We start from the raw sequence: 21,306 nt of genomic DNA on the forward strand, positions 1-21,306 counted from the left end.
ACATAATGAAGAACTTCTTTATTCCAAACCTTGGGGGCTCAGACAGTAGACTGCTGCCGGAGGTAGTTCAGACACCTACCTTGAATGCCTTCAAGAGACATTTGGAAGTCTATCTTGCTGGCATCCTATGACCCCTGCTGACTTCCTGCCCTTTGGGCAGGGGGCTGGACTCAATGATCTTCCAAGGTCCCTTCCAGCCCTAATGTCTATGAAATCTATGAAGTCGAAGTGCACAGCTGCCATTTTCTCAGCACTGACATGCATTTTGCCATTTATACAACTGCAAGCATTGTAGCACCAGGCTCTTTTATGTATAAACATGCCCTTAGCTTCTTACTGAACAATGCCTATGAAATGGATTATGTATTAGAAAGATGATTGAAGGAGGGGATTTGGGGAAGGAGTATATGGACTTTTGCAACAAACCAGTTTACATTTTTTCTTTAAAAAAAGAAATCCCTGTCTTAGTCTCTCAAATCAGTTGCTGTGTTTTAGACTTTTTAGAGTAATATGCTTTTTATAAAGCTTCCCTTTAAAGACGAGTTTGTGGGTTTTCATGTTTGTTCCTGGGGATTCTGACTAGCCTTCACATGTGAGCTTAGTTCTGGGTTCCTTCCACCTCTGAAATCATTTCCAGCCTCAGGGATTCAGCAGTTGATATTTTGCTGGTACAATCTAAACCCTGTACAGTGGGCTTGTTTGGTAGCCAGGAAATTGGCTGATACCTATAGTAGTAGGTTAAACCTGCAGCCCCCTACAAGTTAATGCCTGACAGTGAAATAACCCCCATATCACTAATCCACAAAATGAGCCATGGTTATGGTTTGAAAACCTTTCATCAATCAGTGCTTGAAATCAGGCTGTAGCTACTAGAAACTGTATGTTCCTTCAGCCAGGTGCTGGGTGGCAGCAGAAGACTTACTGTGGATAATAGAGGGGAGGGCTCTGCTCCCACAGGGGGAGCCTTGACTGGATAGGCACTCACAGTTCTGCTGGCAACACTTTGCTGTGTATGGCAGGGTCTGTCTAATCTATTGCACAGACACAGGTTGTTAAATGGCTTAAATAGAGCCAAGCAATGTGCCAGTGACTGCTCGGTTTCTGCAGGGCTCCATGTAACTGTAGCCAGCCTTGACGGGACTAACACTGTGTCCGCCATGTTCCAGCATGTAATAATAGACTGGCTTAATTTTCTTTAAGCGCTGTTGTTATGTAGACATCAGTAGGATTTGGCGAATGGCTTGTTCCACTCCATTTACACATTGTAAAGGGCTGCACGTGTTACAGTGTCTTACATCACTTTTTATTATGGTTTTGTTTCTGATGTACAAGGCAGAATATACTGCAGCTTATAGGCCCTTTGCTGGATTGATTTCTGCAGCGATAACCGGACTGAAAGCTAGTGTATCAGATGGTTTAGCAAGTTTTGATTTTAAATTTATACAAAGCAGAGATCATCAAGATCTCCCATAATGGGGACCACATGTTTGCCATAGATTTCCCACTGTGAGAGTCAGGTTTTGAGACTTAGGTGCCTCCCATACTAAGCTCTCTTAGAAACACAGCCCACATTGGGCAAGAAAATGGAACTTAACCCTCACTGGTCTGACCAAACCCACACTTCCACGTAGGGGTTTAATTACAAAACAAGATAAGATGCAGCACTTCACAAATGACCATGCTTGGTACACCCCAAACAATTTGCAACCTAAAGCAAAGGATGGTAAAACATGAAACACCAGAAAGAAGGTCATTGAGAGAGATTTATTGTTTCTGCGTGTCACTTCCTTAAGAGCAGAACCATGCAGCATGTCCTTTTCAGATCACTGAACTTAATTAATTGCTATCTCTTCTCAAGCATTTGCACAAAGCTAAGTCTGTTAATTTAAAACAACATTACTGTCATGCTGTAGTTTGAGAGAACAGCCTTAGAAAGTGAGAAGGGTCCACATACACAATGCTGGCAGTAGCTTCTTTGACTTAACTGATGTACCATCTTGGTGGTGAATGGATAACATCTTTTTTTGCCTGCTAGAAGCTTGCAACTCAGAACATGTCAGTGCGGCCACGGGACAGCTGTGAGGTGTACTCACCATGGTCTTTGGTTTTGTTTTGAAGGCCACGTGAACTTTTCTGATGAAGTTACAGCTGGCCTTCGTATTTCGGATGGAGTTGTGCTTTTCATTGATGCAGCTGAGGGGGTAAGCGTTTCCTGCGGGTGTTTTGGAAGCTCCTTGATCCTGACTTTACCACAAGATGAGCTTACATATTATCTGTGGTAGAACATCCTTGGAGGGGTGATCATTAGAACTGGAAGTATGTTCTAGTAATGGAGGTGGGGAGTCATGGAATCTGGGTTCTATTTCCAGGCTTGACTGGCTAAACTAGCTGTTTTTGTTCCCTGCTGCCCTCCTAAATTTGCATTCCTGCAGAACAGCTTTCTAAAGACTGACTTTTTTTCATACCTGAGGAATTTCTAACCATCTTTCATATCGCTCACCATTTTTAATTTCTTTTTTTGTGCCTGAGGAAGGACATGTGTGTCCAAAAGCTTGCAAATAACATTTTTGCAACTATTTAGTTGGTCTAATAAAAGATATTGCCTTTGCCCAGAGACTTTGCCAGGCTTGACATGATGCGCTCTGACTGTGAACTAGTATTAGTGGCATATCTTCTTTTAACTCCCATTTCCCTAACTTCTAAAACTGAGATGGCTATTTAGGTTGGAATGTTTGACGAACTGCCTTTTGAGGGATACCATTGGGTTAAGCCTCTGCTTCTAAAATTCAAATTATTAGCTGGTCACTGATGGCTGAGTTTAGACTTTTTCTACAGGCTGCTGGCCCTGTGAATAAGGATCACTGCTTTATCTGTCATGCCCCACATAGCACATTATCAAGGGCTTTAGTTCTTCACATTTGCTACTCTTTGTTTCCCACAGGTTATGTTGAATACAGAGAGGCTGATCAAGCATGCAGTGCAGGAGAGGCTGGCAGTGACTGTGTGCATTAATAAGATAGATCGCCTGATCCTAGAACTGAAGCTTCCCCCAACTGATGCCTATTACAAACTTCGACATATTGTGGATGAGGTCAATGGCTTGATCAGGTACAGAGCTGTGTAGGGAGCAGTCATGGAGCATGCTGTCCATATACTACTTAATTCATCTTGAACATTATTCTTGGGACTCACAAGTATATGTATTTACACTTGCATGTTCTCTGTGGAATCTGTTAACACCCATAGAAAGTTTTCAGCCTGCACATGTAAATAGACATGGATTTTTTCCCATCAGAGAGGATTTAATTTGACTCCTATGTATGTGTGTTTATATTAATTGGGTGGGGCCATGTAAGCAGGTCTGACTGCTCTGTGACCAGCATCCTTAAAAGTGCTGAGAAACTCTGGGCAGTTCCTCAGAGCAAATCTGTGGGAGAGGGAAATGGGCTCAATTTGAAACAGATATTTTGCTGTTTATCGTTACTTCTGTAGAGATGCATCCCGCATGACTGCCCCCACTAGGTAAATCATTGTTCAAGCAAGCCATCCTTTCTCTGTGGGTACATCTGCACAACAGACACAGGTGTGACTGCAGTAGTATGTAAAAATACTCATGCTACTTGTAAGCTAGCTGGCTTGGGTACCAGTAGCAGTCTAGCTGCACTAATTTACCCTATCTGGCATGTTTCCAAAATCATGAGAACATGTCATTTGCATTCCATTCCTGCCCTGGTTACCTTGCATCAGTTTCTTCCTCAGTTGTTTGACAGTTCCCCCCACCCTTATTCTCTTGAAATGTAGGGAAGTTCTTATTTAAAAAAGAAATACAAAATACTTGCAGCTTTAGCTGATTTAGCTGCAAGTATTGCTGGGGGAGGGGGTTGTTTGTTTGGGTTTTTTTAAGTAGGGTCAGAGTGGTGGTGTAGCCATGATGGACCAGGAAGTATACAAGAGGCAAGGATGTGTAGCGATATTTTTTTTTATCGAGCCAGCTGTGTAGCTGGGAGAACTGTAGAACAAACTTTGGGGCTTCATCAGGTCTAACCTATCTCTTCTTTTGGAGCCTGACTTAAGGAAGGGCATCTGATGCCCAAAAGCTTATCCAGATGGTTCAATAAAAAAATATCACAACAAATCCCTACCTTGTTTTGTTTTTAAGAATGTTGGGGCATATTAGTTACCATTGGAAGTTTGGTGCAGCTAAGGTCAACGTTCACGTATTGCTCTGTCCCTGTGTGTTAAACATGCTGGAGCCATCTGCTGAGGCTGCAGGTAGCAGTGCAAAGTTATGTGATCTTATTTCTGACCTGTGGATATGCTTGGTTACAGCATCTTCCTCTGTTCATGGCACTTAAGGTCTCCTCCACTGCTCTGTAGAGTTATGCAGTATGTAACATTCCCTCTCTCTTTCAGCATGTATTCTACTGATGAGAACCTCATCCTCTCCCCTCTTCTGGGAAATGTCTGCTTTTCTAGCTCCCAGTACAGCATCTGTTTCACACTGGGATCATTTGCAAAGATTTATGCAGACACATATGGTAAGGATCAGCCAAAAACGTTTCATGTGTCAACATCGCAGCTCCTCATTATTTCGCACGGCCTTTTCAGATTTAGTACAGCATTTCAGACTTCCACAGTCTCATGCACATATACGGCTTGCAAACCCATTCTTAAACATCTGGAGACCTGGGAGCTCAGTCTGGGCCTTTTTAACACCACCTGGCCACTTTCTAGTTGTTAAAGAAACAGGAATTCCAATAAAAAACACTTTCTGGATATTGTTCTGCTATAGTTCCTTTACTTTGTAAACTTTTGAGTCTTTTGAAGCTTCTGTAATAGTGTATACGCTGATAATGTCGAAACCTACGGCTGCTGTTTTAACTAAAAGGTGGTATGAGCAGTGCTCTTGGCATGAAAAGCAAGGGTGTTCAGAGGCAGAAGGGTTAAGCATGTCAGTATTTCTACGAATAAGTCCTGTCCTCAGGAGCCTGAGACTCAGCTGGCTGTAGACTGAAGCTTGGCCCAAGAGACTTTGCATTCTCGTAGGCCCGAGATCTTTTTTAAGTAACCATGTCTCTCTTCTGACTGTGGTTTGATTCTCCAATCCCCAGGTGCCAGCTCCAGGCAATCTGTCTTTCTTTAAAAAGCAATCTGTAAAAGAACTGTGTTTTGCTTGTGGGAACAAGCCAGTTGTGTCCCCCCCAGGACTTGTGAGTTTTTTGTGTTAAGAATTTTCTGAGGGATGTAACTAGTGAAGTTAGGGCATGAGAGATGCTGCAAAGCATCTGTCCTAGCTTTACAGTAGAATAAAGCAGCCTTGAGTGGAGCTGACATAGCAGTACCATTATTCATGCCATCTTACATCTAGAGCAGTGGTGTTCAACCTTTTGGTCCCGTAGGCTGAATCAGCCTCATACTGCCAGTGCCACCTCCACTGAACCCAACATGCCTAATCTAGCTGTACAGACCGTGGGGTTCCACACATGTCCAGAAATTTGGCAGCAAGGCAGTGGTAATCAGTGCAGTCACCACTCCCCCCACCACCACTACATTTTTGGATTCTTGGGAGCCCTGTGGCCAGATGACATGGCTCTGCAGGCTGGATCTGGCCCATGGGCCAGAGGCTGAGCACCCTTGGTCTAGAGGAATGAATGGGCATCTTCTGTGCATTGTAACTATCCCATGGTGCCTGGCATGAGGATTTCCCAGCTTGCAGGGGCTAATTTAACATGTGGGCAGCAGTTGTAAGGGATGTAGTGACAGCCTTCCACTGGCTCCTGCTATAAACTTGTACTGTTGTCTTACCTCTGGTAAATCTGCTGCAACTTGAAGACTAGAATCATGTTCCAGTCTATTCCTCAAGTATTTTGGAATAGACTGAATACAGTAGCTGAGAGAGTGGGGGCACTAAAATACACTTCTGACTTCCGTCTGTCATGGTTTTGGATGGAAGCTGTAAGTGCTTCTGTGCCGACTGCACTCCAGCGCTCAGGCTAAAGTGTCAAGTTTTCAGAAGGCAACATGGGTGTAAGCTGGCTGGTGAAGTGAATGAGTTTGCGAGGTCAGTTCTCACTTCATTGACAATTTTGGTGGCACTGTGGCAGTTCTGATGGCCCCCTGAAGTAACTAGTTAATTCTTTACCCTGCCTGACCTTAGTCAGCAGTGAAGGTCATCGAGACACCTCCCCCTCCCCCCATTGCCACTGGCTCCTCCAGATGCTTCTTCCAGGTCAAGGCTGAAGTGCTTTGACAAGGACCAGTATGAGAGAAGCTTGCTGTGTAGCCATCTGAGTTCCCATATCGAGCACTCTCACGTGGCCCCTCCCCAGCCCTAAACTTCTTATTTAAATAGAAATACAGACCCTCCCAGTATAGAGGGGCAAAACTCCCTCTGATCACAATATCACAATAAATTGTATTTCTTCCCCCTTTTAGGAGATATCAATTACCAAGAGTTTGCGAAGCGGCTTTGGGGTGACATCTATTTCAACCCCAAGACGTAAGGAGCATTTTTAATCTCTTTTGTCAAGTTCTGCTGCTATCGGTGTCTTGCTTGCTCTTTGTCCTGTAGAAGCAAAGAGTGGTTAGAGGGAGCTGAGTTGAGGCCTCAGCTTTTGTTGTGAATCTGCATTGTTGTCTTGTAGAGCAAGTGCAGTATTGCTCCGCTTGGTGTGGCTGTGTCGTTTTTAATCTTTACGTGTGGAATAAGTGTATCCCCTCTGCATTATTTGTGTAGCAAGGGATGTTGCTTCCTGTTCCTCTGAGGATTTTGGTATTTTGAAGGGTTGCAGGTTCAGTTCCTTTAAAGGCACACTGTTGTCATGTGTGTTTAATTAGCCAGGTGTAGAGCTCCACAACCCTTTATAGAACTAGTCAAGTCCATTTGCCTGCTCAGGAGAGAACTGGGGCAGGGAATAAGATTGTCTGGTCTCATGGGGAGCTGGCATATATGACACCTGTGAGACAGCACTGCCACATTGCACAGGACTTGCCATTCACATCCTTCCTCCTGACTCCCTCCCACAGGCGAAAATTCACTAAAAAAGCCCCAACCAACAGTTCACAGCGCAGCTTTGTAGAGTTCGTCCTAGAGCCTCTGTACAAGATCCTGGCTCAGGTAGGTGCCTGCTCTCTCCTTTCCTTCCCTTTTTTTGAAGCTCTGGATACAAGTAGCCCCAAACACTGAGGAGTTACAATCCTTCCAAACCACAAGCATTTAAGCACTGAACACTAGATGGTTCTGCATGTCTGATGTCCTTTTGGAAATTCAATGATCACAGATGCCTGCATATAAGAAGGCTGAGAAGTTTGGCAGCTCCTTTCCTTCCCTTCCTGCTCCTTATTCCCAATACCATAATGCACCCGAAACTCTGCTTACCAGAATACACATTAAGTGCTTTGTTTTTAAGAAACTTCTACCACTTAGTAACTTAGAACCAGATGGTTCCCTGGCAGTTGCAAAACCAGTCTAAGCCCAGCTCTACAGAGGTGAAAAAGGAATGTATTAACCTGCAGGCTGGATGTAGGTTTTATGCTATCCCAGTGATACTTTAAGAGGCATCATTGACTGCAACCAGGAGTTAGTGGCATGGAGTTGGCACAATAACTTGTATACTCTTACAGGTGGTCGGCGATGTAGACACCACACTCCCCAGGACTTTGGATGAGCTAGGCATTCACCTGACCAAGGAGGAGCTGAAACTGAACATTCGACCCCTGCTACGACTGGTCTGCAAAAAATTCTTTGGGGAGTTCACGGGTAAGGCTCTGTAGTATGAGCCAGACATTCAGATCTGTGGTGCCACAGAGGCAAGTTTGACTTTCCAAAACTGATGCTCCCAGACTGTACTTCTTGGCTGGGGCTGCCAGGAGTTTGCACTTCATTTGAACTGTCAGTATATAAACTGTACTCCAGAGAGAGCTAAGGCCATTACTTTCATTTCACTTGTGACCTTTAGAATGCATGCAGTCCTTGAAGGTGAAGGCTTTGTGTGTTCAAGCAGCCTCACTTTCTGTACTTTCAGTTCATCCAAATAGCAACATTCTCATGTAGCTTTGCTCTCCTAGGATTTGTGGACATGTGTGTACAGCACATTCCTTCCCCAAAGGTGGGAGCCAAGACCAAAATTGAGCACACCTACACTGGAGGCATCGACTCGGACCTGGGAGAGGCCATGAGCGAGTGTGACCCTGATGTAAGGAAACTTTTCTACCCCTCTCTAAATCTTCCATAGCACAGCTCTAGCAAATATCATCCTCACCACAGTGAGAGGCTTCTGAATAGATTTGACTTGCAGCATTTCAAAATCTCTCATCCGGTACTGAAACAAGTCTCTTCACTTGGAGAAATGTTAGCAGCCTGCCAGGGCAGCCCGAGAGAGAGAGAGGGAGGGATGTGAGGAAAGGCAGAGACTAGGTCAGAACTTCACAGCTGCTGGGTATTGCAGTGTGGTGATTAGTTGTTCATGGCCTTGTGCTGATCTTTTTTGCTATTTTCAGTGAAGGCTGATTCTCTCACAAAATTCTTAACTGGAAAAGCTGGCTGGAACTAGGTGGAATAGAATCTTGCATTTGTCTGCCAATGTAGCTTTGCCTGGGATGGAATTCAGCAACTGTTTGTCAGTACCACCAAAGCTAGACAGCTGTTTAGAAGGGGAAATGAAGTGGAATGAGTTCTGAATAGCAAAGCAGTGGTCACCTTAAACTGCTGAAGTGGATAGTATCTCATCCGATTCGGTTTGTATTTGAAGTACAGTTTCCTTGGTAGGATTTTATGAAGGCAGATATGGTCATGAGATCTTCCACAGGTGTGTACAACCTGGCTTCTGTTTGAAAGATGGGACCTCCAACAGCCCTGGCTTGCTTGCAGTGGACAGGGGCTTAGGTTTCTTGCTGAATTGGCAGGTCAGCAGGTCACTCTCATCTCTTCAACCTCACCTTCAAGGTATTCTGTCCAGGTAGGGGCAGCCTTCTCCAAATTGTTTCGCTTGCAGTCCCATCAGACTTTGCACCGTGAACTAAGCCAGCTGCTGGCTACATTGGTAGTGCCATGTAGGGATGGCAACTGCTAGACTTGGTTTTCACTTGAGAGACATCATGCCATTAGCACAGGCAGGAGGATTCATAATTCCAAGCAGTGAAGCAAACTGAGGATCCAAAATATGTTTCTTGTGAGTTCCAGGAAACAAACCCTAATTATTGCATTCACAATGATTCCTCTAGGTCTAATCTCTGCTTTGGGAGTGTATGCATATCTTGGAATTGACTTATTTTGCTTTCTTCTTTTTTTGGGGGAAAGGGTCCATTAATGTGTCACACCACAAAAATGTACAGCACGGATGATGGGGTGCAGTTCCATGCCTTTGGCAGGGTACTGAGTGGGACCATCCATGCAGGGCAGCCTGTCAAGGTCCTTGGAGAAAACTACACCCTGGAGGACGAGGAGGATTCCCAGATCTGCACTGTGGGGCGCCTCTGGATTTCAGTTGCAAGGTATAGTAGTGTCAGTGGAGAGTTTGTTCCTCTGGAAGAAAAATCACAGATAATCGTTATCTTACACTTCAATGAGAGGAAGGAAACTCAAGAGCTGAGAGAGTGATTTACTGCTAGTATGTGGCCCCTTGTCTGACAGTTAAGACTGAGATTTGGCTGTAACCCTATCCCAAGACTTTTGTGTGAGCAAAGGGAACAGTGATGTATAGAGGAGAGAGAAAGAAAAACAGTTTATATAGGTGTTATCTCATTACATTATCTTGCCTTTAGATGTAAATTAAACACCAGGTGTTCCTGTCATCATTGTACTGTCTGCATCTCTCAGTGAAAGAGAGGTTAGAATGGGTGTAGGGCATCAACTCTAGTTGGCAGAGCTGTGGTTTCCAGGCACTGGGCTGCTTGGAGAAAAGTTCAGACATCTTTGTGTGAAAACTGAGGTATGAGGGGTCTGTGATTTCAGAAAAGTGAAGGATTGTGTCAGGCAGCACCATGAAGGACCTCACAGCACTGATTGTACTCAGTACACTCTCATTTTGTGTATTGTAGGTACCACATAGAGGTGAACCGAGTACCTGCTGGCAACTGGGTTCTGATTGAAGGAGTGGACCAGCCCATTGTGAAGACTGCAACCATCACAGAACCCAGAGGCAATGAGGAGGTACTGTGTGAGACAGCACTGCTCCTAGTTGCTTGCAGAGTGGTAGCCCCAGAGAGTGATAGTTGATTGAACCAAGTCAACATGGCACATGGTAACCAGCGGTGTCCCCCAGGGCTCAATACTCAGACGAGTACTCTTTAATATATTCATAAATGATCTAGATTGGGATGTCAGAAGCGGACTAGTTAAGTTTGCAGATGACACCAAATTATGGGGAAGTGTGGTTATGCTAGAGGATAGGCTGGGAACTCAGTCTGACTTGTACAGGCTCAGAAGATAGGCGGATCAAAACCAGAGGACATTCAATATGGAGAAATGTAAGGTGCTCCACCTCAGGAGAAAAAACCCACATCATACCTGTAGGCTTGGTAGTGCTACACTCACTAGCACCACGACTGAAAGAGACTTGGGGGTCCTGATTGACCACAAGATGAACATGAGCCAGTAATGCGATGCCACAACCGGCAAAGCAAATAAAACTCTGGCTTGCATCTACCGATGCATCTCAAGCAAGACCCAAGAAGTCATCCTCCCACTGTACTCGACCTTGGTGAGGCCGCAGCTGGAGTACTGCACCCAATTCTGGGCTCCACGCTTTAGAAAGTCCAGAGGAGAGCCACACGCATGAATAGAGGTCAAGAGAACAGGCCTTATAAGGAGAAGCTGAGAGGCATGGGACTTTTCAGCCTGGAGAAGCAATGGTTCAAGGGTGACTTTGTGGCAGCCTATAAGTATATGAGGGATGTGCATCAGGAACTGGGAGAACATCAGCTCACCAGGGCATCCCAAGGTCTAACTGTCACAAACTGCTGGAAAACTGTTTTAGATGGGACATAAGGAAAACTTATTTACCACCTGAGTCTACCAGGTTCTGGAATAGACTCCCCCCAGAAGTGGTGCAAGCATCAGTACCTTTAAGAAATGCTTGGATGCTTATCTTGCTGAGGTGATCTGACCACAGCTGACTTCCTGTCCCTTGGGCAGGGGGCTGAACCCAATGATTTTGCCAGGTCCCTTCCACCCTTAATGTCTATGATATCTAGTTAGAGCAGTGCCATTGTTGTGATGGATATGACAGCTGCTCAGTGACCAATGTCCTTTCAAGCACTAGTGACTTCCCTGCCCTGCCCCCTACATACACAAAACCATTGCTTTCTGTTATGAGCAAGGTAGCCCCAGTAAGTGATCAGTTTTAAGGGTACTGAGAGATGCCTATTACTACCAGGAATGGAGGGAGAATTGAAGAAGCACTCTGCCTTGGTGGAGGCTTTTTCTCAACTGTACAGCCTCCATGATATGGTCCCACATGCTTTTTCTCACTCAAGGCTCCAACTGTAGCCAGTTTACAAAGTGGTGAGTAGGAATCTTACTATTTTGAGTTTTTTGTTTCAGGCTCAAATCTTTCGTCCTTTGAAGTTCAACACCACGTCTGTCATCAAAATAGCTGTGGAGCCAGTCAACCCTTCGGAGCTCCCTAAGATGTTGGATGGTCTGCGGAAAGTCAACAAAAGTTATCCATCGCTCACCACCAAGGTGTGTGCCAGGGCAAGGCTGATCCTCATGCCCCTAGCCCTTTCGCTCCCAGGCCATGTCCAACTCTTTGGCCCACAAAAATGCTGCCAGTCTGAGTTCTTTCACATGTTTAAAAATAGTTCATTATTCACTTCATCTTTTTATCTCCATATTCATGACAGTCTGCTTCCAAGCTCTTTTCTGTATTGGTTTTCAGAGGGATTAACCCAGCCAGGACACCTGTGTGATTCCTGGAGATACCTTCTGATGGAAGAAGGTGGTGAAGATACCTTTTTTCCCACAATACATTTTAGCACACTCTACCAGAAGAGGCTGGGCATGGAGTTCTTCTGAGCTGGGTCATACCCAAACAGTCCTGCACCACTTCCCAAGAAACTCAGGCTGGGGTTCCTCTTTCTCCTCTCCCTCTATTGCCTGCCAGAAGTTATCTTTGCTTACCTTGTTCATTGGACTCAGGTGCCAGGAGCTTCTCCGTTTAGGTCTGGTACAGACACCTTTATTCCTGGTTAATGTTGCCCTGGGCTGGAAGGGAATAGGCCAGAAGGAATGCAGCACATTGTGTCTGTCAGGGTGTAACTTAAGTCCATCTGTTCTTCATGTTTCAGGTGGAAGAATCTGGAGAGCATGTGATCTTGGGTACAGGGGAGCTCTACTTGGACTGTGTGATGCATGATTTAAGGAAGATGTACTCAGAGATTGACATCAAAGTGAGAGAGATTTTTGTTCTTGCCATTTTTACTGAGGAAAGTTGGGAACTCTACATAAGAAGTATCTCTGGGTGTGGAAATTGGTTGGTGAAGGGGATTTGTTGCATTTGTTGCCACAACCTCCATTGCTCCACAGTGTATTAGGGCCATTCTTTATGTCTTCAGGTTCACAAGATGTAGGGAAACTGTTTTCTAGTCAAACAGATGTTAAGGCAAATCCCTTTGGGATACAAGTGCTAGGCAGTTTCTACCTCTGCCTTAAAGAAATACCAAGCTTCTTCCACAGTCAAATGCCAGAGCCCCTCAGTCTGGTTGATTTCACAGTCTAATTTTGTTAATTTCACAGCATTTACCCTTGAAGTTGAAAACCTGAAGTGTAGACCTGGTTTTTAATTGTTCTATGTACTTTAGACTCATGATTAGACAATAGCTCTGAATTTACTACAGTCTGCTCTTCTAGCAGGTTCTTGCTACTTGTCAAACGAAATCCATCTCATCTCACTGGTTCAGTCACTATTTATTTGGGTAAAGAAATTTATTGGCCATAGAGACAGACATGCAGCTGGGGCTACACTTGTTCCACTGGCAGCCACCAATGTTGGACGATTGAGAGAAACCACTATAAACTTCTCTTCGTGATATACACATACACATGGGTTAAAGACATTGAGAGCTGGCTGTCCATGCAACATTGCAATGGCTGAGCCCTGTAGAGCAGAACCACTTCAATACAGTAGAAAAACTCAATCAGAAATGGTAATTCCTAGAAATTAACTTCTGATGGATTGTACATCAGTGACCGCTTCCAACTCAAAATTCCAATCCACATGCCTTTGGGGAGGAGAAGGAGGTATGTGAATCGGTATTTTGTGCAGAGGCAATATATTACCATTATCAAAGAATTTGGTGGGGTTTTCTGTAGTCTATGTTCCTGTTGTGCTGTGGAGCCTAGAGTATAAGTTATGGGCCAAAGCTACAACCTACGCAATCACTAATTGAATCACTTTTTGTCTTGATGATCTCAGGAGATGCTAGTAACTATCAGAGGTTTAAAGATTTCAAATAGTCTTGAGTGTTACGGTAAAGTTGATCAATGTAAAGAAGTGACAAACCACTGGTGCTGCTGTTTTTGAAGGTTGCTGATCCAGTTGTGACATTTTGTGAGACCGTGGTGGAAACATCCTCCCTGAAGTGTTTTGCAGAGACACCCAATAAGAAGTAAGACTTGGTCACCTGATAATGTGGTACTCGGGGCATTTAGTAGGGCATTTGGTGTGTCCATTAGATCAGGCACTGCAAGAGATCAGGCCTCCTTTCACTGTAGACTTAAGTATTACCAACTCCCAGCTCAGTATCCAAAGAGTCTGCTGTAATTTGTTGCTGTCTGGAAAAGCCGTGTATTTAAGTAGCTCATACTCACTGTGTAGTTCATGCCCTTATACATCAGTTGCTCTTGTTCATTACTCCAGTGTACATCTCCGCTAATTTGAAAGGCATCTCCATGTCCCCTTGTGCCATCTGCTGGTGCAGACAGAAAGGGCACCTCCACAGTCTTCCCCATAACAAAGCAGCTGAGAAGTTTCCACCTTCCTTTCTTTCAGTTGTAATCTTCAATTCCCAGTTCCTCTTCAGAGCATCTGTTGTCTGGAATCCCAGAGACCCAGTAATGTATTTCTGGGGTCCCAGAGGAGACAAACCCAGGAGCCTTACTCTGCCCCCAAGAGCTGCCATGCACAAGAGCACAATTCCAGCTTCTAAGCTTTTAGTAACCCATAATAGTTTTGCTGCCTTCCATAATGCAGTGAAGCCTTTCAGTCTGATGGTCCCTTTTACCTTCTGAGGTAGTGTAAGAAGAGTATTTAAAAGAAGTAAAGCCTAGGGAGGAAGAGGGACTGTTTGATGGGCTATCAAAGGGGGAGGTATAACTAGGAGGTGTATGGTGGCTTGAAAAGGAAGTGTAGGCAGAATACCAAGGAAAATTTGCTGAAGGGTGAAATCTGGAAACATCAGACTGGATGGAACTTCCTTGGTTATCACATCCAGTCCCCTGCCACCACAGGCAACTATAAACCACTCAGGGAATGCCATTAATGCATTCATCAAACTCCAGCTTGAAACTAGATTGTGGTGGGGTTTTTGGGTCCTTTAGCTTAAATAGTTCTTCTCCCTCCAAGTTCAGCTCTGAAATGGTCTCCCCAGGGTGATAGTGGAAGTGCCTTCCCCTGGGAAACTGCGTGCTCTAAGACTTAACAGTCTCACTAGCCACATACTGCACAATGTACCTGTCTCTTGGTTCCTCCCAGCCTGCTCCACTTCACTGCAGCCTTCTAAAGCTAAATCTTTTCTCTCAAAAGACTTCTATCTCTTCTACCAGCTAATGGGCATTGCTTTTTTTGCTCAGGAACAAGATCACCATGATTGCGGAGCCACTGGAGAAGGGGCTTGCTGAGGACATTGAGAATGAGGTGGTCCAGATCACATGGAACAGGTATGGCTGGTTTGAAGTATGGCTGACTTCCTCCACCCCTCTGGATGAGCTGCCCATGGCTCCATCCTGTTTCTGCCCCAGGTCTGGGGTCCCATTCACCACCTTGGCTGGGCAGTGCCCCCTGCCTCTGCCCCACTCCCTCCCTTACCATGGGGGCCTCAATCTGATCTCCCATGCCCCTTCCCCTCCACAGACTTACCTGCAGGGCCCTGCTCTCCACATTGCCTGGCTGCATTCTTGTAAATCGGTTATCGGATCGGTATCGGTCAATATGCCTGGTGAATAATTGGCTATCAGTATTCACCAAGAAAATCTTTATCAGCGCACCCCTAATAAAAATAACCCAAACTATACCTACAGTATGATAGACTCTACATTAGCTGTTACCACACAAGAAAGAGAGCTGGGAGTCAGTGTGGACAGTTCACTTAAAAACATCAGCTCCGTGCTCAGCAGCTGTCAAAAAGGCAAACAAAATGCTAGGGATTATTAAGCAGGTAACTGTAAAGAAAACAAAGTATCATTATGCCCCTCTATAAATCTGTGGTGCACCCACACTTTGAATGCTGTGCTCAGTTCTGGTCCCCACACCTCAAAAAAGATACAGAGGAACTAAAGAAAGTACAGAGAAGGGCAACAGATATGACTAGTGATATGGAAGGACTTCCATATGAGAGACTAAAGAGGGTAGTCTTATTCAGTTTAGAAAAGAGATCCTGGAGTGGGGACTTGATGATGGTTTGCAAAATACTAAATGGTGAGGGAGCAGTAAATAGGGAGTTATTTACAATAATACAAGAACTAGGGGTCATAGAATGAAACTGGTAGGTAGTAAGTTTAAAACTAACATGAAGAAGTTCTTTTTCACACAGTTTGTAATTAAAGTGTGAAACTCCTTGCTACAGGAGGTTAAACTGTCTGCTTCCACAACCAAATTCAAAAAGAGATTGGACAGATTCTTGGAGGAAAAGTACATCAGTAGTTATTGAGCATAGGAATTGGGGATACAGCCTGAGAATCAGAACTTCCTATATCTTAAATGATGGAGGCTACAACTGGGAAAGAACAATGGAAAGAACCCATGCCATACCCAGTTCACCGTCCCTTTCAGCATGCAGTCTCAGCCTCCCTGTGTCACAGCAGACTAGGCAAGATGTAACATGGTGTGACCCAGTAAATGACTGTTCTTTTGAGGAAAGCAGAAGCTTTTGAAGGGTAGATAGCATGCAAGATCGAAGGGAAATGTGTGGACTTGGGAGCTGCACAACACCAAGTTACAGCCCCCATGGAATGGGAAACCAAAAGGAATTCAGGTCTAAACTGTCTACCTTCCTAGTTCATAAGCACTTATGGTCCAGCAGAGCAGTCATTTAAAGACTGGGGAGCTGTAAAACCCCTTTGTTCCAGCAAGGAAGGGGAGCAAGTCTCTAAACGATGAGTGGTAACTGGGTGCCCTAATGTTTTTCCCCTTTTTTGTTCCCTTTCCATCAGGAAAAAGCTAGGTGAGTTCTTCCAGACCAAATATGACTGGGATCTGCTGGCTGCCCGCTCCATCTGGGCCTTTGGACCTGATGCTACTGGCCCAAACATTTTGGTAGATGACACACTGCCGTCAGAGGTAAGCAGCAGATGGGAGCGGGTCATTTAGGTTAGGCTTCTGTGTGGTGTAGTCACACCAGAATGGCTGGAAGTAGCTTTGTCCACCCTGCAGTATGTAGAAGAAGCAGGGTCCCCCTGGAAAAGGTTCTGAACAAGTGCTGTCTGCTGATTAGGACAAGGGGAAACTCTTGGCTAGTCTCAGCTTTGCTGCTGATTTGCTGTGATTTTTGGCCCCAAAGTTTTCAGAATTGCCAAAGCAGCAGTCTGTCCTTTAGTGTTTCCTAGCACCTCAAAAAACCAAGTCACTTTTCTCCTTAGATTTGAATGCTTACCTCTGAAAATTATGGTCCTGAGATCTCTTTCTTTTCCTTCTTGTCTGGGAAAGGAGGATTGCTCAAACAGTGCTCTTAGAAACACGTGTCCTTCTCCGTCTCTGCCTCTGGATGTAGTATCTATTCTTAACATGCACGTTTGTTTCCTTCTAGGTGGATAAGTCACTGCTGGGCTCTGTGAAGGACAGCATCGTGCAGGGTTTCCAGTGGGGGACTAGGGAAGGGCCCCTCTGTGATGAGTGTAAGTAATAGAGCTTAGAAGAGATGAAAATAAAGCAGAATAGTGAACTCGCTAGTCCTTAAGCATCTTGGTGGTCTCTTTCCCCTCCCCCCCACCTCTGAGCTGTGGTAAACAGGCTGTTGGACTAGGTCAGGGCTGTCCAGCAGGTGACCTGTGGGCCCCTTATAGCCCCCCAAAGGCTTAACAAACGGTTCACAGTCCAAGTACTGCTTTCCCCACTGCTCTGGCAGCTGTCGCTACCTGGGTCTCTGGGCTTTCCCTCCCTTCTCAGGATTCTGCTGTCTGAGCCCATCCCTCAGGGTGAGACCAAAGGAGTCTATGGTCAGATGACTGGGGGGGTGGGATCCAGAGACCCTATGTGGCACAGCCCAAGTTTCCCATTGCATGGCACAGTAGGAGGGATCCATGTGACACAATGTGCAGGGTGTGGGAGCATTGGGAAGGTACTGCAGGGGGGGCGCATGCAGTCATGGTGCAGTGGCTTGAGATGGGGCATGCAATGTATGGTGAGGCCTTTGGCCTGTGCAGCATGTAGTCAGGAGGTGTGGCCCAGGGCCCTGCAGCCCTGGATCAGGTGACTAATGGTCCCTTCTGGGTTGAAGCCTACAAGAATGTCCTTTGGCAGCCCTAGATTTCTGTTGGCACCTGGTCTCTTTGGAGTGGGTCAGGTAGTCCCAGGGAGGAGCAGTCCGCTGGGGTTTGTAGAATCCCTTTTGTCCCAGGAGGTCATTAACTGTCTTCTTTCCTTCTTTCTTGCTGCCAGTGATCCGCAATGTGAAGTTTAAGATCCTGGATGCAGTGATTGCTCAAGAGCCATTACACCGGGGAGGTGGGCAGATTATCCCGACAGCCAGGAGAGTTGTATACTCTGCTTTCCTTATGGTAAGAAGTGTGCTGTGCATAGAGGGGACGTGGGCTAATACTGCACCAGTCTCCTTCAGGATCTGTGAGGAGCCAGTTGGTTCTGTGAGCAGCAGTAGTGAGTGATGAGGAGGTGTGTAGCATTATACAGACACCAGCAAGTCCTTATCCCAGGGAGTTGAGTCTAAATCAGCGCATTCATTCATTAATCTTCCAAACACCCTGGGAGGTAGGCAGGCTGGCCTAGCAATAAGTGTTGTCAGCCTGTTTTACAAACTGCATAAACCCAGCCTGGCTGAGAAGGTGCCAGCATCTGTTCTGTCTCCAGTTCTGTTGATATGTTTGGTCTGCTGAGAAATTGGGGAGGGGGAGGGACCAGCTGAGATGCTTTGAGCCAAGACAAGGGTAGCTCCTTGTGTGGGTTTTCCCAAAGGAGCTTGTAAAATGGACAAGAAACCTGCAATAGCTTGACAGGAGCCTGCATGTCTGCAACAAGGCAGTTGTTCTGGAGACTGGCTGGGGTCAGGGATCAGGTACACAGCAGTAAATCCTTGTCTTCCCAACCAGTGCTGAAGGTACAGACAGGTTCATGCTACATTTGGTACATGCCTGGCAGTTCCTCTCCCTTTTTTTTTGTAGGCCACCCCACGTCTGATGGAGCCATACTACTTTGTGGAGGTTCAGGCCCCTGCTGACTGTGTATCTGCAGTCTACACTGTCCTGGCCAGGCGGAGGTAAGCTATACAAACTGGTTTGCCTGTTTGCATTCGCATCACATGCATGTTTGCAAGGCCATACCCCTTTACCCCAGAAGTCCTGTCCCCTTGCATCCCTGGGGAGTTGTAACATGCAGGAAACCAGCTAGAGTCCATCTTTATTGAAATGGAATCCATATTTACATAGAATTCATACCTGTGAAAGGTGCCTGACCTCATCAGGAGATCCCACCTGCCATGACAATGCTACTGTGCTTAGAGATTGGGGTGTAGGCTAATCAAGATTGGAATGATAAAGAGCAGGGGTGGGCAGTATTTTTGGGCAGAGTGCCAAAAACACCCACAACCTCAACTTGTAAGATGTTGATGTGCCAGGGGTGGATAGTGGGGAAGCCACAAGGGGCCCAATCCTTGTTATAGCAATGCAGCCCCGGCCCTTTCCCTGCTGTCTGCCTTGAAGCACACATGCCAAGCCTTTGTGTGCCATGTTATAACACATGTGTCAGGGTTTGCCTACCCTGATACAGAGTCTTAGAGCTCAAACCCAGCCTTTTGAGTATACTTGGCTCTGGTCTACAGTGCTGACTGGGAGGGTGAGCAAAGATAATGTGAGGGGTGGTTTTTGTCTAATGCCTCAGGACCAGATATAGGAAGGAGTAATCCTTTGTAACTCTTTGGCAGAGGTCATGTAACCCAGGACGCTCCTATCCCAGGTTCCCCTCTTTACACCATCAAAGCCTTCATCCCAGCTATTGATTCATTTGGGTTTGAAACCGACTTGAGGACACACACGCAGGGACAGGCCTTCTCACTCTCTGTCTTCCACCACTGGCAGGTGAGTTTCCATTGGCTAAGGCAATCAATTAGGGCATCCTGCCCCAGCCAGACTGGCACTGAAGACCTGTGTTGTGCTGACTTGACTCCCAATTTTTCTCTAGACTCATACCCTCAAGTACTTTCCAGTTTGCTCTAATTCAGGGTTGTTCATGAATATGAGTTTAAACCAGTGGCCCTCCATGGTGGAGTGATGGTTCTCTCCCAGGCTGACAATCTGATCCTGTTTTAGATCGTGCCTGGAGATCCCCTGGACAAGAGCATCATCATTCGACCCCTAGAGCCCCAGCCAGCACCTCACCTAGCGAGAGAGTTCATGATCAAGACCAGGCGCAGGAAGGTAAGGCCAGCAGCAGCCTCCAGGACTCATCTGGATTGTTCATGTTGGCACAGCATGCATCTTGCAGCCCAGGAGTGCCATGGGATCCACAACTCTGTCATCCCCTTGTGAAATGGCCTAGTGTTCTTGCAACCATAGAGACCACTGTGCCTTTCAGCAAGCCTGTAACTAAGTTCATGCTTTGGGGCAAGCCAGACTCAACAGCTTTAGTAAAGAGCATCATTAGCACAGTCTGTTAGAACATAGGTGCCAAATATGACCTTGCTCTGTTCTCTGGGGGAGGAGGATTACTTGGAGTGGGGTTGGGAGCATGCTGGACCTCAAGTGCAGAGGCTTGTGGGTCACTTGCCTCCTTCACATCTGGGGATGCTTTCCACTTATTAATGGATTGCCCTCATTTGGTAGCTGTCAGCATTTGTCCACCTATTTTAGAGCTCCTTCCTTAGCCAGTCAGATAGTAAAGGTGGCTGTGGCTCAGCTAGAGCTGAGGAGCCCCCAAAGCCTGCAGCAAGCCCTAGACACACATCTCTTGTGCTGTAGCATAATGGGTCTACTGCTGTACCTGTCAGTCCAGCTCTCTAACCAAGTGCCTGCCCTGGGGGGGAGTTGCTAGGGGCTACATGAAGTCTTCTAGCATCACATTGCTGCTTCTCATTCTGCAGGGCTTGAGCGAGGACGTCAGCATCAGCAAGTTCTTCGACGATCCCATGTTGCTAGAGCTGGCCAAGCAGGATGTTGTCCTGAACTACCCTATGTGAATATGCTCATCGGGCTCTCTGCAGCAGAGGCTAACCAGAGACTGCTCCAGTGTCCGCTGCCCAGGTTTCTGAGCCCCTCTCCTTATCGCATGTTTCAGGGTATCATCTCTGTCCCTCTGAGCCCTGCTGCTCTTGGACGGTACGTGGAATGCAGCAAACTGCATCCATAGTCCCTCTGCCAAGGCCACAGAAATATCTTGGTCCTTGAGCTTCTAAGCTCTATATGTTTGGTGCCAGCTAGAACAGTGATCTCTGTCCCTAATCAAACAGAGCATAGATGCCTGCTGCCTTTGTCAGGAGTTTATCTTTTTGTCACCAGCATTCTGTCATTTCAGTTGCTACAGACAAGTGAATCATCTAGTTGCACTTGGCAGTTCCAGGCACAAAGGGGTTATCCCCCACGTGTGCATTCCTTGGTTGTCAGCAGCAGTTTTGGATACAATGTTAAGGTTACTGGGGACATGTTTGAAAGTCCTGCCCTGCTGTCCAGCAGCTCTGCTAAACCCAGGAGCTGCCCCAAGTTCCTGCAGCCAGGGACACATCATATGCTTCACTTGCCGGACAGAGCATCTCCTGTGGTTGCCGAAGAAAGGCAGACGCTCCTTTTCTGTGTGGGGGCTTCCTAGTGACCTCCCCACTGCTGGCAGCAGGAGATGACCTGCTGGCAATCTTGCTTTTTAATTCTATTTTGTATGAGTTTTTATTTTGTTACCCTTGTGACAGTTGAATACAAACCCCTCACCTGGG

The 21,306-nt window shown here is 46.0% G+C and overlaps 1 protein-coding gene across 1 annotated transcript in view; it reads left to right on the forward strand.

Moving 5' to 3' along the window:
- Window positions 1-21,306, forward strand: part of EFTUD2 (elongation factor Tu GTP binding domain containing 2) — a 31,636-nt gene extending 10,330 nt beyond the window's left edge. The window contains exons 8-27 of the mRNA XM_090044322.1: window positions 2,119-2,201; window positions 2,942-3,108; window positions 4,414-4,538; window positions 6,436-6,499; window positions 7,027-7,117; window positions 7,624-7,759; window positions 8,068-8,195; window positions 9,299-9,492; window positions 10,039-10,150; window positions 11,543-11,683; window positions 12,289-12,390; window positions 13,526-13,608; window positions 14,792-14,878; window positions 16,370-16,496; window positions 16,963-17,050; window positions 17,814-17,932; window positions 18,551-18,645; window positions 19,309-19,462; window positions 19,694-19,801; window positions 20,464-21,306. Coding sequence (XP_089900448.1) covers window positions 2,119-2,201; window positions 2,942-3,108; window positions 4,414-4,538; window positions 6,436-6,499; window positions 7,027-7,117; window positions 7,624-7,759; window positions 8,068-8,195; window positions 9,299-9,492; window positions 10,039-10,150; window positions 11,543-11,683; window positions 12,289-12,390; window positions 13,526-13,608; window positions 14,792-14,878; window positions 16,370-16,496; window positions 16,963-17,050; window positions 17,814-17,932; window positions 18,551-18,645; window positions 19,309-19,462; window positions 19,694-19,801; window positions 20,464-20,559 — 2,300 coding nt within the window. The 3' untranslated portion in view covers window positions 20,560-21,306. The remainder of the gene's footprint in view (window positions 1-2,118; window positions 2,202-2,941; window positions 3,109-4,413; window positions 4,539-6,435; window positions 6,500-7,026; window positions 7,118-7,623; window positions 7,760-8,067; window positions 8,196-9,298; window positions 9,493-10,038; window positions 10,151-11,542; window positions 11,684-12,288; window positions 12,391-13,525; window positions 13,609-14,791; window positions 14,879-16,369; window positions 16,497-16,962; window positions 17,051-17,813; window positions 17,933-18,550; window positions 18,646-19,308; window positions 19,463-19,693; window positions 19,802-20,463) is intronic.

The sequence above is a fragment of the Crocodylus siamensis genome, chromosome 4, assembly GCF_052110815.1.
Source record: "Crocodylus siamensis isolate JL-2025a chromosome 4, ASM5211081v1, whole genome shotgun sequence".
Classification (NCBI taxonomy): domain Eukaryota; kingdom Metazoa; phylum Chordata; order Crocodylia; family Crocodylidae; genus Crocodylus; species Crocodylus siamensis.